Raw genomic sequence first — 16903 nt, 5'->3', positions numbered from 1 at the left:
GCAACACACAATTTTCCAGGTCTATCTAAACCAATATGAAAAACAAGCCTTGTGTTGAAAACATTAAATAACAATTAGATCTATAATGAAAATAAACCATCAAACATGAAATGGGCATCACTTGTTATAGACATCAAATTATACATCTTGGAAATGGCGTGAAGAGACAGTTGCAGATAAAACAGTTTTGAAAACTAAACAACAGAAAAGTAGTAGAATAATGAAATAACCTGATATAATTGAAAATTATCTAACTTATGCACAATAAATTTCTTTAAAATACTTATTTAATTGATACTTTAGGTCAAAATCTGTTGTATTCCACAACGCTAAGGTTATGTTTAGATGTTAAGGTTAGTTAGTTAGTTGCTAGATGGTGCCACAGAAACGCTATATAGAAATAAGAAAATAAATAACCTTGACTAAACCTAAAATAAATAACCTTAACTATTGAGCGAAGTGAGCGTAGGTTAAGTTTGGTTAGATTACATTTATAATTTTATTTACTTATTTTCTATCTCAATATACCATTTCAATGGTGCCATCTAAGATCTAACTAAACTTAATCTTAGCATTGTGGACATATAACAGATTTTCACCATACTTTAATGTAGCTTTTTTTTGTGGGGCAAAGAAGCTTGAAATAGGAAATCCTTATATCCAAAGATTTACTGGACTTTAAAGAATAAGTTATGGGAGAGCATATTTGGTGTAAAGAAATGACGCTCACTTAGAATATACAGTATCCTGGGAGGTGTTTGTCCATTTTAAGAGAATAAATCAGGACATCAAAATAAACAAAAGATTCAAGGGGATAAATGCCTCATCTTGCTTCATTTTCTTTCTGGATGACATTTTATGTTTTCTAATAAAAAATTTAATTCTTAAGAACAAATTGTTATATTTTAATGAAATTTGGTATACATGTTTTTGTATATAATGTATGTTAACAATATCTTCTACAAAACAATGTGTAACAATTTTATCTATGGAAGAAAACTCAAAGAAGATAGCCATTAAATTTTTTTAATTATCAATTCCTCCTTAAATATTACTTTTATCAAATTACATTTCATTATGTAGAATGCTAAGCCTTTTATTGTGAACAAAATGACATCTCATTTGTTCAAATTAGTTGATAAACACTTAAGATACGACTGATATAAGTGAAACTACTGCACATTGTCATTTCAGCTATTAAATTATGAAAAGGAGTTTTGAGGAAAGTAGTAGTATATTTTGTTAATTCATGAAATTATGTAAAAAATTTGTAAATATAACAAAAACTTTTTCAGATAATAGGGAAATCAGCAACTTGTTCAGTTAATATTTTCAGACAAGAAAAAATAAAGGCTAAAACAAAGATTTAAATTCTCCTAAGTCTTTTCCCCTAAATTATTCTCCCAAAATCTTAGTAAATTAGTAAATCCAGGTCTATCTAAACCAGGTCTATTAACCACACATCTCAGGAACGGTCGAACTGAGAATGTACAAGATTACACTTCATTTACACTCATACATATCATCCTCATTCATCCACTGAAGTATTATCTAAACGGTAGTTACCGGAGGCTAAACAGGAAAAAGAAAGGTCTATTTTAAAATTTTACATAAATGAAAGCATATGTGCATACAAGCAAAAAGTATGTACATATACATTTATGCAACACACAATTTTCCAGGTCTATCTAAACCAGGTCTATTAACCACACATCTCAGGAACGGTCGAACTGAGAATGTACAAGACTACACTTCATTTACACTCATACATATCATCCTCATTCATCCTCTGAAGTATTATCTAAACGGTAGTTACCGGAGGCTAAATAGGAAAAAGAAAGGTCTATCTAAACCAATATGAAAAACAAGCCTTGTGTTGAAAACATTAAATAATAATTAGATCTATAATGAAAATAAACCATCAAACATGAAATGGGCATCACTTGTTATAGACATCAAATTATACATCTTGGAAATGGCGTGAAGAGACAGTTGCAGATAAAACAGTTTTGAAAACTAAACAACAGAAAAGTAGTAGAATAATGAAATAACCTGATATAATTGAAAATTATCTAACTTATGCACAATAAATTTCTTTAAAATACTTATTTAATTGATACTTTAGGTCAAAATCTGTTGTATTCCACAACGCTAAGGTTATGTTTAGATGTTAAGGTTAGTTAGTTAGTTGCTAGATGGTGCCACAGAAACGCTATATAGAAATAAGAAAATAAATAACCTTGACTAAACCTAAAATAAATAACCTTAACTATTGAGCGAAGTGAGCGTAGGTTAAGTTTGGTTAGATTACATTTATAATTTTATTTACTTATTTTCTATCTCAATATACCATTTCAATGGTGCCATCTAAGATCTAACTAAACTTAATCTTAGCATTGTGGACATATAACAGATTTTCACCATACTTTAATGTAGCTTTTTTTTGTGGGGCAAAGAAGCTTGAAATAGGAAATCCTTATATCCAAAGATTTACTGGACTTTAAAGAATAAGTTATGGGAGAGCATATTTGGTGTAAAGAAATGACGCTCACTTAGAATATACAGTATCCTGGGAGGTGTTTGTCCATTTTAAGAGAATAAATCAGGACATCAAAATAAACAAAAGATTCAAGGGGATAAATGCCTCATCTTGCTTCATTTTCTTTCTGGATGACATTTTATGTTTTCTAATAAAAAATTTAATTCTTAAGAACAAATTGTTATATTTTAATGAAATTTGGTATACATGTTTTTGTATATAATGTATGTTAACAATATCTTCTACAAAACAATGTGTAACAATTTTATCTATGGAAGAAAACTCAAAGAAGATAGCCATTAAATTTTTTTAATTATCAATTCCTCCTTAAATATTACTTTTATCAAATTACATTTCATTATGTAGAATGCTAAGCCTTTTATTGTGAACAAAATGACATCTCATTTGTTCAAATTAGTTGATAAACACTTAAGATACGACTGATATAAGTGAAACTACTGCACATTGTCATTTCAGCTATTAAATTATGAAAAGGAGTTTTGAGGAAAGTAGTAGTATATTTTGTTAATTCATGAAATTATGTAAAAAATTTGTAAATATAACAAAAACTTTTTCAGATAATAGGGAAATCAGCAACTTGTTCAGTTAATATTTTCAGACAAGAAAAAATAAAGGCTAAAACAAAGATTTAAATTCTCCCAAGTTTTTTCTCCTAAATTATTCTCCCAAAATCTTAGTAAATTAAAATGTACATACAAAATAAAATTAAAGTACATACAAAAATTATTAAAAGTTTTAATTAATGCCTTGAATAGTTAAAAATTGCTAAAATTAACCCTTAACAAAAACCATATGTTAAAATGAAACAAAAAAATTATAGGCTAATAAGGTTTCAATCTTTTGTTTAAAGTATTAGAATACATTAGTATAAAATTTCATCTGAGTGAAATATATAAATATGAAAACTAGGAAAAGGAAATCTGCATGTTTGATAAAACATACAGAAAAAGAAATATATAAAAAGTAACTGTACAAAAGATGATAGATGAAATGAATTCTAGAGTTATACAATCTTTATAAAAGGAATATTATAAATGATTGGTCTGAATTTATCAAAGAATTAATTTAAGTACATAGAGTAACATGAATTTAATCTAATTTTAATAATAATAAATATCAATGCGTTACAATTATTTGTAAAGAATTAATAAATAAATCCTTTTTAAAGACGTTTGTAATACTAATTAGATTTTGTTGCAATATTATTACATTAAAGGTATTCTAGAAATAATATAACTATTACACATCTCATACAGTGTCAAATTGTAATAAATTACAACACAGACAATAAATACTAAAGAACAATCTTCTTTAGTTCGGTTCATAGACATAATGACTGATTAGAAACTGTTTTGGAATAAGTGTGTAGACAAAAAAAAATGTTCAAATATGTTTCTTCACACCATAAAGATTAACAGGTTTTTATCTGCACAAAAAATTAGAAATTAGCATTAGATAAATCTATAAAAATAATCAAAATAATGGTGGATTTATTAATAAAGAAAAACTTTAGTGAACAGTGTGCATTTGTCATTAAAAATCGGGAAATAAATAAATTTAGCATCAAAATCAACTTATATGATTTTATTTGTATTGTATAGTATTAAAATGAATTTCTTGTATGAATAAAGTAAATTAAATTTTATTTAAAAAGTAATCACCAAAAACTGAGAATTCTCTGTTTTTACTGGTAGTAAAAAAAAAAAACCAGCAAAAGGTTGCTTAATTTTCCAGACTTTGCCATTGTCAGACCTTTATTTCAAATACACCAATTGGATTTTATTATTTTCACTTAAAATTAATCAAATAAATTATGAAATGATTTGTGATATTGATTTTAGATAACAAATTTAACAAACAATTTTAGAGATTGGTTTCTACAGATTGTTCATAAAGATTCTGGTGAAATTTCAATAGCTGGTACCAAGTGTAGCAATGTTACCTCATGAAAAAAATAATAATCTGTTGTAAATCTTCCTAAGAAGGAAACATTTTAATCTCTAATAATATAAAATCTGTTTTATGATATTAGAAGAAAACTAATAAGTGTGATATAAGGTACTTACTTCACCTTACCTACTTGTCCGTAGGGTTATGGACTGGAAATTATAGTCTGACAATTTTATACCTGTTTTCATACCTAATTTTGGCCTCCACGTTTAACAATTTCATTCATACAGTAGCTATTTATAAACTGATTTTGAGATATTATGTTCACAATTTAAGGCTTAACAATTTATCCAATAAAACATTAGAAAATTTTAAAGGCTGCCATTTTGGATTTTTTCAAAAAGAAAAATTTTCAATATATTTATTTTGTAGATGTTGTAGGGTACATCATATATACCAAATTTTACACAAATATCCCAATTTTTTTTTAAAGATGAAAATGGCAAATAAAGGGAAAATAAAGCAAGATAGAGCTACATGAAGTTTGGCTGAAACCTCCTAGATTTTGCCAGGGGAAAACTGGTCAACAAAGGGAAAATGAAGTGAGACAGGTGATCTGTCAAAGAAACCTTTTTGTTTACTTTGTCTGGAATCAGTCCCTTAAGTTTGGGACAACCTGTTGGGAGGAGGAAATTATCGGTACCATGACTCATTGTGTAATTGGGTTGAAAATCAAACCAAAACTATATATATATATATACAGAGCCAAATATTTGTGCTAACTTTAAACTTTTTCTTTTTTCAGGCAACAGGTTTTTGAGATATGAGGTGAAAACGTTTTAGAAAAAAATTCATCTTAAATTTTTCTTTTTTGTACGTTATGGCTTCTGCAGAAAGCTGCTGTTTTGTTAGAATGCATGAAAATATTGATATTCAATTAAAAACAGTTATAATTAATATACAGAAATAATAGATTTTAAGTACTTAATGAATTAATAAAATAAAATAAATAATAAATAAAATAAATAAATAAATAAAATAAATACGTGTGAACAAGACCTATGAACAGGTAATTTTATTTACCTCCATGGGATTACTTATGTAATAATGCAGATTTTCTGTTTTAATAAATAAATAAATATGTTTAGCATCTCAGTCACTGTAATAAAAATATCAGTTGGTAAACAAACTTTGCTACATTTGACAGCTGTTTTTTTAAAACTAATTTTATAATTGAGGAAATATAATTAAAGAATAAGTGAATAGTAATAATAATAAATAATTATATTGAGCAATTATAATCTGCTACATAATAAAAAAACTTCAGCAAGCTTGAATTTAAATTAGAATTGATTTCTGTACTGGGCAGCCCATAAATGTTTCACCTCTTTACTTTTGAAGAAAAGTATGGTATTACTTTCAGTTGCATTGTGGGAGTGGAGGGTGAAAATGAATTTTCTTCACGTCTTGAGGGGAGTAAAAAAATGCCATTTATTTAAATTGTGGTTTCCTTAAATATTTATTTATAAGCCAATGGTATATATAACATTTTGTGACTCAAAAATCTCCAAAATTACTAGATCAATTTCACTGAAATTTAGACATGCTGTAGTAGTGCATCTTTAGTTGTGCATATTAAAATCTGACATAGATTGGTTGAGTTATGTTCAATTTAAGGTTAAAAAAATTTGAGCATGGCAAGTTAGTGGTTCGTTATGATGCAACAAGTTGAAATGTAACATAAAATAACAAGCCTATCTGTCTATCTTCTTGTGTAGAAGGGCATGAAATTTTTTTGACTTTATTTTTTGGTTACTGACTATTTTTCGTGAAAAATCTTAATGTTGATGCAATGCACAATTATTATTTTACAGGCAGGAGAAATAACATTTCTTAAATATACTTATCATTTTGACTGTTGACATTAAAATAAAAAGTTTAATAAAAGCATTTTATTAGAATCTGTTTTATTTTTATGGGAAGAGTAATTAATTATCTACTATACTAAAGGTAATTTGAACACCGTCACAGAAGGCAAGTAAAACATTTATGAGGAAAGTAGTTTTGAAGACAGATACAAGATCCCATGTCATTCATAAAACATCTCTTTTCTTAGAATAAATAAAGCTTTATCCACAACTGGTTTGTCACTTATACTTTTAATGAAACTCAGGTCTCAAGTATGTATGTTGCGAGCAACATTTACAATTACAAAGGACAGACACTGTTAAGTAACATTGCTATTAAATACAGATCTACTTCTACATAAATATATGCAACAGAACAATCAGAAAAATTGGATACCATTCAAATACTAAAAGATAATATTAACACAAGGAAATTCTCAATTTTTTTACTTGTGATAAAAGCTTTTGTAAAGCTTATTGGGACTTTAAACAAAACTAATTCAGGCAGCTTATCAGCCTTAATTAATTGGTTTTCTTAGCTCATTAGAACGACCTATTGCACTGAAGAAGAACATTTCTTTTTCCTTACAAACTGCTTCCAAACAACTGTAGTGAGCTTGTCAGGTTGGTGATGTTTTAAGTGCAGGATATATCAATGAAGCTCTTCAACAGGGCTAATGTAGAACAGATCACCTGTTTTAAAGTACCATCCCTCAGTCACAAAACTTGCTAATTAGGCAGTCACCAAAGATTACATTTGTGATAGAATGTGTATTCTGAAACTAAATCAAAGTGTTGCACTTCACTCAACTTTGCTGGAATCTATCTAATTCCAGTTCCTCTGGCCACTTTTTATTGGTGATGCTCTATTTGATATTGCAGTGATACAGATTCATATATGAGTGGGTAATTCTGAGCAATTATTTGGTCACCTTCAATTTTTTTCATTTTAATACACCATTATAGATATGATTAGGGTGAGGAAAACAAAAGATTCAAATTTCAGTAAGCAGGATTGGACAGCGGTGACCTGTGCAAGGTCAAAGCCCACACTATATAATCAGTATTATCAATTAGCTATCAGTTTTTTGAATTATCAAGACCTGTTCAGATGATAATTCATTCTGTAGAGAGAGGTTAGGGTTAAGTTTAGACTTTTGTGAACAGAACAGATTAGCCATAATCAACAGATTGCCATAACTCACAAACTATAGCTAATTGACTAGCGTATACTGATTGTTGCATGGTGTGCATCTGACCTTGCACAAAACATCTGCTGTCTAATTATGTTTTTTGACATTTAGATCTAGTGTCTTCCTGATCCTAAGCATATATACTATGGTATATTAAAATATGAAAAATATTGAAGGTGATCAAGTAATTGCTCAGAATTATGTATGATTAATTTTTAAATAAATACTATGTAACTTTTATGTATATTTTTTGGGAATTAAATCTCTTATTGTTTTATGCAACTGAACTGTACTACCATTAGTAAATTTAATAAATGGATAAATTGTCACCAACCATGAAATATTTTTTTTGCCCCAATATATATTTTGATTTTTTTGCATGGGATAAACTGGTGTTCGGAATTCAATTTACAAATGTAAATATTATTTCGGATATTAATGAAGGTTGACCAATGAAGTAAATAAGTAAAATAGAACTACCCCAGATCTCGGCATATATAAAAAGTTTTGCTAACATCCTAACCTGAAGTACATAAAGGGAAAGTAAGATCATTGCATTCAGACTTCCTTATTCTGATTACCTACAAGCTTTCAGAAAAAAATTATTATTGTGAAATATATTAGTTGTAGTGGCACTATGCAAAATTGAAAGTACAATTTTATTTTTTCTAAAAATATTACTCTTTTTTTTTATATAAAAAAAATCGACTTGATGAAACAATCAGTCAGTGTGCGTGTGAAATTTAGTCAATTAAATTACTAGGTTACCTTATGACTCACAAACAATTACGCGATACTTTTCTGTGTTTACTAGAAAAACATTCTTACCTCTCTTATTTTTAGTCCCATTTTTTCTGGCGATAGCTACTTCAGCTTCTATTTTCTTTTCCAAAAAATCTTGTTTTTTCATCAACATTTCTTCAGTTTCTCGTAATTTTTGTATAGCCTCTCCTGTAGTGGGCCCTTTATCTTCCTTTTTACCACCAAACACTTTACTAAGAAAACTCATTTTGAACTTGTTAAAATAATTAATAAGTAATATAAATATAAAATAAACAAAAACAAATGTTCAAGTTACTTATTCGCCTAGAAAAAAAAGCTCGACCACATTCGCTAACCAGCTAACGTCAGAACCAAACTGCAAGGCCATATGACAGCCCATAATCTTTCGAAAAAAAGGGTCTGGCTTAACTAATAATTATTAACAAATATTATGAATAGATTTAGCAAATAGTGCTTTTAAAATACATAAACATGTAATTACCCCGCTTATATAGTTAAATAGATTTTACATTCAAAAAATATATAATTTGTGTTTATTTTGTAAAATAATAAAAATTCTACCCGAATTTTGTCATTTTAGTAATTCATTAAGATAACAATAGTTTTTGTTAATTAAGTTATAAATTACAGTAATTTTTTTATAATACAATTTTTGTAAACTAATTTTAAAAGTGTTGGTAGATGTTTTAAACAAAAGCCGTTGTAATGTCAAGTACCAGCTGCTGCGCGAGGTATTATCGAACTGTTTCATGTAATGTGTTTATTCGGTGTTAGCCTTTAATAATTTATTGTATTGTCCAATAAGTTACACAAAAGCCGAAACATTTATCCGTGAATACAAGTTTTATCCCTCAATTGTCATAAATATTTCCTTTTGGAGCGATTCGACTATGATATGAAAGTAATTTTTGTGATCAGAGGAATGCTGATTGTTAAATCTTTAATGTAAAGCGTGCATTTTTTTATAAAGACAGAACACTGTTTTTTATAAAATTATGCGTAGAGTATTTATGGTATGATGTTACAAACAAATAATTAAAAAGATTGACAACTTTTTCCGAGAGCTTATTCTTAGTTATGTTTAGACCTCGGTTTAAATCTTTTTTGCAAGATAGGCGTAGTACATGCTATTTTCATTCAGGTGTATTGTTAACGTAACACTACAAACTGTAATGAGATGAATTCACATATTCACAAACAATCATTTCAGATAAAATCCTCACGGAAGGATGGGTAAGTGTGTCTGTCTTTTCATCATTTAAAATAAATTGCATTTTTGCATTTAAGGTTTAATAGATTTAAAACATATTGTAAAAAAAAAAAAATAAATAACCTGACGCATGGGACCTATTCAGTGTATTATGATTAGGAAGAAGAGAGCTAGTTTTGGTAATCAGATTCTATTTTAGTAAACCATTAAAGTGAGCCAAATTTGTAATGTTATGAAAATGTCTTGTAAATAGTTTAAAATATGTGCATGGTAACCGTGATAATTGCGTAACATTGTTATCATTGCTTTTTGTTTCCAACTGAATATATTGCAGGTGGCCTTATTGAGATGGATAGATAATTGTAAAGTTAGAATGTGAACAAAAAGAAGTATTCATTTTCAGTTGTAAATAATCAATTTATATTGTATATTCAATTCTACATTAATAAGTCCTATGTCTGACGTGTAAACGTAGGATATTCTATGAGTTAATTTTTTTTGTCAGTCAGATAAATTTAATGTGTAATAATTATAATGTAATATCCCTTGTTTTAAGTATTTTCAATTAAAGATTGAGAGATTTCATACAGAGAAGAAATCTACTAGTATTAAATATAGGTCTATAAGTTTGAAAATGTTTGTTGTGTGTGTAGCTCTTTTATGGTATTGAAATATTTACTATAGGAAAATAAAAACAGGAAAGAATATTTGCCAGTGTGTTTGAAAAATCATTTAGAGGAATTTCATTTAAGACATGTGGGTTGTTAACAGACAATAAACGTAAGTTTCTGTGCATACACATACTCTAATAAATGGAACCATGAGTCATCAGTATAGAAAACATAATTCAAAATATCATTAGATTTATGCGCTAGAAATTGTTGAAACCATTCACAGTATTAAATTCACTTTCCACAATCTACAGCCAATAACCTTTGAATTGCTTTCACATTATATGGGGTGTGACTGAGCTTGAGCATCTTATGGATTGCCTTGTGTGTAGTTGCAACACCAGTGTTTTAAATGGACTCAAGACTACATTGCATAGCAGCTGATAAGTCTTGCAGCAGCTTTTCTTCATTGATTTCTGATGGTCTACCACTTCGCTCATAGTCCTTTAGCAATCCTGTTTCCCCAAATTTCTCAGTTAGCACTCGACACTATGTCAGTTGTCTACCTGAAAATTTAATGGAAAATTTATCTTGCTGTTTGTACTTGGAAGACATATTCAATGAGAAATATTTGCAATTCTAAAGTTATCACTGTTCTGAGTGCACATGGAAAGACACAGGTCTCAATCATTCAAAAGTGATGAACACATAAAGAACCAGATACGCCTTCTCATCTCTAGGTCAACACCCTGATTGGCTCACAGATGCAAACTGACACAACACAGGATTACCAACCTTTGTAGAAAACATTATCCCAGTACTGTGTATTAGTATCTCAGCATATAATTGTGTTTATATAGGTGTGTAGTTACTTTTTGAATGCACTGTAGAAGGATGTTGGACATTAGATGGTTGATGAAGTATGAAATGAAGAGGTATTAAATTGAATACGTGTGACTGAATCTTGTAATGAACTAGATTGATGGGTCATTTATTTAGACATCTAAATTTAGTTAATTTGGTATTAGATGTATGGAAGTTAGAACTGTAGAAAAGAAAAATTGAAGTTATTAATATTGAAGATTAGTTCAAAGGAACGGACAAAGCATAAACTAATACGAACGTGCATTCAGATACATCATCTTTGGAAGATGTCAGTGTTTTTTTTTTGTTTTACTGTTTTAATTAAATTTGTAAAATGTGTTTGTACATCATTAAATAGAGCTACCTGTTCTAGAATCAGCCTTTGATGTAACGATGTTTGAGATTTTAATAATTGTATTAAAGATAGGTGCAAGATTAAATTCTAGATTCAGTTGTTTTTTAAGGTAACAACTTAAAGCAAAGTAACACTTGCTGCTGTAACTGATTGAAGTTTTCAGTACTTGTTAATCATGATTGATTTAGTTACTTGGTGCTTACTTTTTCTGAGTAAGTTGAGATCTGGTGTTTTATTATTTCATGTCTTCTATAATTTAATGACAGTATTTATATATCATTTATTAAAAATTATTGATTGCCCTGTTAATTTTGTTCACTGATTATTATTCCCGCATTCAGTTAACTGGAGCAGTTATGAAAAAAATCTTTGGATTGCAGTTATTATGTAAAGGGTAAGTGAAAATAAAAGAGTAGTTTGAGTAAAAAGATATAATTTATTTTGAATATCTAATAATGTTTATTGTATCTGACTACATGGTGGGTGGGGTTGTCTATTGCTGATATACAGAACATACCAGAGATTCTGTAGTATATATTTTTATCTGTGCACTCATCATACATGCTTTAAAATATAGAATGGTATCTGTACAAACTCAAGTCAGTGACATGTATGGTAAATATATCTTTCTGTATTTAACATTTTTAAAGTGTTTTTAATATAAATTTACACATAAATTTTTTGATTAAGTAGAGATCTCTGTGAAAGCATAAAATATAGAAGAAAAAAAAATTAAATTGTTAAGTGAAACAATTAATCTTTTTAAATAATATTTTTATTTTCAGGTTACTTGTTCAAATCCATAATACAGTTACGAATCATAAGGGTAAAAAAAAATGTTTAAGATTTGTTAATGCTTCTTTTAGTGATACTTATGAACAAATTGCTGCATCAGATCAAGTTGGAAATGTTTTTATTATTGATTTATTGAGTCTGAAGTAAGTGAAAATTTATTAATTGTAATTTAGTTATTTTATTTGGGGGGGGGGTTGTTATTCTTAATGTTAATTTTGGTTTTCATTGTCTATATTTGTTATTAATTAATTTTTTTTTTTATTAAGTGTACCAGTTACATAAATGATTTACTTCACGGTCTAAAAGAGTAACCATTATTAGAGATTAAATAAAATTAAAATACAAAATTTACAAATTAAAAATAATAAAACTTTTTTATTTACATTCGTTTCAGTCCATGTACAATTGTAAAACTGCTCATGTAGTTATTAGTAGTACGGAAATAGGAGTACGGCGCCAGGAAATGCCGTCTCCAAGATGGCGGTGGTCGGCCATCTTGGATTGTGACGTCGGTGGCGCCGTAGCACGCAGTCTTTCCAACCTGTTTTTTAGGTCGGCCATCTTGGATTGTGACGTCGGTAGCGCCGTAGCCCGCAGTCTTAGCAACCTGTTTTTTAGGACGTTCCTCGAGGATGATTCTGGTCGTCGTAGATCGTGCACGGGGAGGCGGCGCAGTCTTTCCAACCTGTTTCTTTAGGCCGGCCATCTTGGATTGTGACGTCAGTGGCACCGTAGCCCGCAGTCTTTCCAACCTGTTTTTTTAAGACGTCCCTAGAGGATGATCCTGGTCGTCGCGGAGACGATGACAAGGTTCTCGTCGTAGATCGTGTACCGGGAGGCGGCGCCCGCCACCTCTCAGTGCACTATCCACGACGAGAACCTTGTCGTCGCCTCGACGAGGGGTGCCGCATTCGACTGTCCGACGCACCTCGAGGATGATCCGAGTCGTCGTAGTCGTTGCACCAGGAGGCGTCGCCCGCCCCGCTTGAGGTCTTCGTTGTGGCTGGTGCACCGGGAGGTGGTGTCTGTGAAAAAAAAATTTAGACGTACCTCGAGGATGATCCTGGTCGTCCAGGCGACGGCGTCGGGAGGCGTCGCCGCTCGAGAGGTTCTCGTGTAGATCAAGCACCGGGAGGCGGTGTCTGCTGCGCGTGTGTTTGCGTGCGTGCATCAGTGGAGCGACGTAGAGAGAGAGATGTTTACCGTGCGGGATGCGGCGCTCGACTGACGAACCGTCAGGCCTACGCGTGACTCTTTTTCTCCTTATGAACAGGAAAACAGATATAAATTGCGGAAACACCTACTTATCAACTGCACGAACATGTTTTGACATCCTTATCACCCCTCACATCCGCTCGACTCCGATTAAAACAAAAATAATAATCTTTTCCTTATAAAACAGGAAAAAACCTGCTTATCTATTGTCCACACACATCCGCTCAATTTTTAACAACTATTTTTCCTTATACATATTATCGGTTCACACATACATACATATGTGTGTGTGTATGTACGCAGTTGCAGAGAACTACATCCAACGATGTTAATGCTGTGGGAGTTCGAGTGCGACTGACACGAACGGTTGATACAATATATATACGGAGGTATATATATTGAAAAATTGTTTCAGTCATTTACCGACTTGTGATCAATGAACACGGTATTATTGTAAAGTTAAACTATTAAGTGTAGTTGTTTCATCACCGTAAGCAACTAGGTAAGTTTGAATATAAGTTTTTTTTTTTTAATATGACTAAGGGAAGATTAAATGACATTCAATCAAATAAATAATATAAATATTAATTTAATTAAATTTAATTTTTAAAAATAAATACAAATAAATAAGATAAATAAAATAAATAGATAAATTTTAAAAATAAATAAATAAACTATATAAATGTCTTCTTCTGTTACTGTCTGAAACACACAGAGAAAAAAACAAAAAACAATTACCATTTTAAAAAAAAAACAATGTTACGATATATGTTATTTTAATTTGTTTTAGACGTTATCATCTAAAATGCTATCACCGGTAGTTATTCGTGCAATAAGCAATAATGTCATCCGTCTTCGATGGAATTTGTCTGACTTTGAGGACATGTATCTCCTTTCAACCCTTCTGCGGTATCAGAAGAACATCCTGAACTGTTTGAAGGAAGAAGGCAGACGTTTTGACGGCAACATAAAATGGTAATTATACATGTTTTAAAAACGTTAATTTTTTTTTTAAATGAACTGTTTTTTATGTTAATACTTTTTAAAAAATAGTAGTCAATATGTACTAAATTTATTCTGTTTCTACAGGTACGTTCCTGCAAATGTTGAATTGATGAAGAAGACACGTCTCGAAAGGGAGTAGAGACGACATTCACTAATTTATATTTGCACAGAAAGACTAGAATTTGGACGATAACACCAACGTTGTTGAAGAATCATGGATAGAATCTGTGGAAAAGATCATAGAGAAACTAACCAAATTCATAAGCAACGGTAGCGGGTGGGTAATGAGTAAAATAATTTATATAGATTTAAATATTCGTTACCGTCCGCTGCACGGTGCCTCTAGCACATTCATTGCTACACCGAAAAAACATGTAAGAAGAGAGGAAATAATTAATGTAAAAAATCCGCATGATGAAAAATGTTTCCTTTGGTCCGTGTTAGCATACCTACATGACCAACCAGGACGTCACTATCGTCAGAGTTGGTATGCACACTTTGAACATGAAATTAGCATGACCGCGATATCATATCCAGTAAAAGTAAAAAACATTCATCGATTCGAGGTGTTGAACCCCACAATAATCATCAATGTCTACGGCTATGAGGAAGATAACGATCGTGTGTACCCGGTACGTGTTACCGAAAACCGCGATCGTGCCCACTGCATACACCTATTGCTGCTTGCAGAGGAGACGAGATACATTCCATTATTGCCTTATAAATACCAAATGGGCTATCTCGTCTACTTTCGGGTCTCACAAAGGCTAATTACTGCGGTAAATACCGTACATATTGCCTGCACCGTTTCAGTTCATCAGATCCACTTGTCGCTACACAAAACTTAAACCAACATTTGATCGAGTGTAAGCGACGCACAGTGCACAAAGGATAAGAGTACCCGATCCCACTAAAGAAAAGGAATGCGTTATGAAGTTTAGGGACTACTCGTCCACACTACGCGTTCCGTATGCGGTGTATGAAGACTGAATCATTTGTACATCCGATGGACACTGCCACTCCTAAAGCCAACACTAGTTTTACCGATAAGATAGCCCATCATCTTCCGTCCGGTTACGCATACGTAGTCGTGGATGAGGAAGGGCAGATTTGCAAAGGTCCTGTAGTCTACCGAGCGAGAACCGATGGTGAAAATATCGTTGAAAAGATGCTGGATGAATTGCTCAGTCACGCCGGTAGATTGCACAAAATTCTGATTACCGACAAACCGATGGTGATGACTCCCGAAGACACTGAAACATTTCAAAGGGCTACCGAGTGTTTTCTTTGTCAATGTGAGTTGAACGACGATCGTATACGTCATCACTCACATACCACAGGACGGTTTCTGGGTGCATGTTATAAAGAGTGCAATTTAAATAAGCACAACGAGCATATTCCGGTATTTTTTCATAACCTTCGCGGTTACGATAGCCATCACATAGTTCAAGCTTTAGGAAAATATAAGGACGATGTAAAACTAAACTGTATCGCCAACACGTCCGAGCCATTACAGTCACTATCCGGCGGTCTATTGAAGTTCTTGGACTCTTTACAATTTCTATCGTCGTCCCTTGAAAAACTTGTAGAAAATCTAGTAAAAGATTGTCAGGACAAAGACACCATATTTAAACGTCTCACAAACTGTTACCCGCTACCCGAGAAAAGAGATTGTTTAATCCGTAAAGGCGTTTACCAGCACGAGTACATAACCCATATAAACAAGTTTTTCGAAACCCAACTTCCACCGCAGACGGCATTCTACAGTACGCTACGAAGAAAGAACATAACGGACGATGATTAGGTCCACGTTCAAAACGTCTAGCAAACGTTTGACTGCAATACTTTAGGCGATTACCACGATCTTTACCTTCTTAGCGACGTATTATTGTTGGTAGACGTATTAGAAAATTTCCGAAGTACGTCTATGCAATATTACGGTTTGGACCCCTGTCACTTTTACTCCACGCCCCATTTTACGTGGAATGCCATGTTAAAAATTACCAGTCAAAAATCGGAACTGTTGACCGACATAGATATGCATCTGTTTGTTGAAAAAGGAACACGAGGCGATGTAGCCTTGATTTCAAACAGATACGCCAAGGCGAACAATCCAAACATTCCAGATCAGTATGACCCACCCGAACCCACGTCCTGGGTTCAATATTACGATTGCAAACACCTTTCCGGGACAGCCATGGTTGAGCCCTTACCACACGCTAATTTTAGGTGGTTGAGTACTGAAGAGATTGACAATCTCGATATTAACAACGTTGACGATCGTGGCGAAAAGAGCTACACCTTGGAAGTGGATCATGACTATCCGAAAGAATTGCACGAGAGGATTACCCTCTTGCACCAGAACGATTAGTACCAACCGATGATAGTTGTCCCCCTATTTGAAGGACATAAAGAGATGTCACGTAAAGAAATTAACGACAACATTGTTCGACAAACAAAAATACGTTTTACATTACAGAAACCTAAAGTTGTACACTCGACTAGGACTGAAAGT

The 16903-nt window shown here is 31.6% G+C and overlaps 2 protein-coding genes across 2 annotated transcripts in view; one reads left to right on the top strand and one right to left on the bottom strand.

The window, feature by feature from the left end:
- The window catches only part of shrb (charged multivesicular body protein shrub), a 244036-nt gene extending 235325 nt beyond the window's left edge, over nt 1–8711 (bottom strand). Inside the window, exon 1 of the mRNA XM_075359550.1 lies at nt 8379–8711. Within this exon, the coding sequence (XP_075215665.1) occupies nt 8379–8559 (181 nt within the window). The 5' untranslated portion in view covers nt 8560–8711. The remainder of the gene's footprint in view (nt 1–8378) is intronic.
- Nucleotides 8712–9056: 345 nt separating this feature from the next.
- The window catches only part of LOC142321455 (TBC1 domain family member 31), a 129149-nt gene continuing 121302 nt past the window's right edge, over nt 9057–16903 (top strand). Inside the window, exons 1-2 of the mRNA XM_075359549.1 lie at nt 9057–9566; nt 12159–12311. Of these exons, the coding sequence (XP_075215664.1) occupies nt 9511–9566; nt 12159–12311 (209 nt within the window). The 5' untranslated portion in view covers nt 9057–9510. The remainder of the gene's footprint in view (nt 9567–12158; nt 12312–16903) is intronic.

This window comes from Lycorma delicatula, chromosome 3, assembly GCF_047948215.1.
Source record: "Lycorma delicatula isolate Av1 chromosome 3, ASM4794821v1, whole genome shotgun sequence".
Taxonomy (NCBI): Eukaryota; Metazoa; Arthropoda; class Insecta; order Hemiptera; family Fulgoridae; genus Lycorma; species Lycorma delicatula.
The sequence above is the reverse complement of the archived record's forward strand: the minus strand, read 5'-3'. Positions and strand labels throughout refer to the sequence as shown.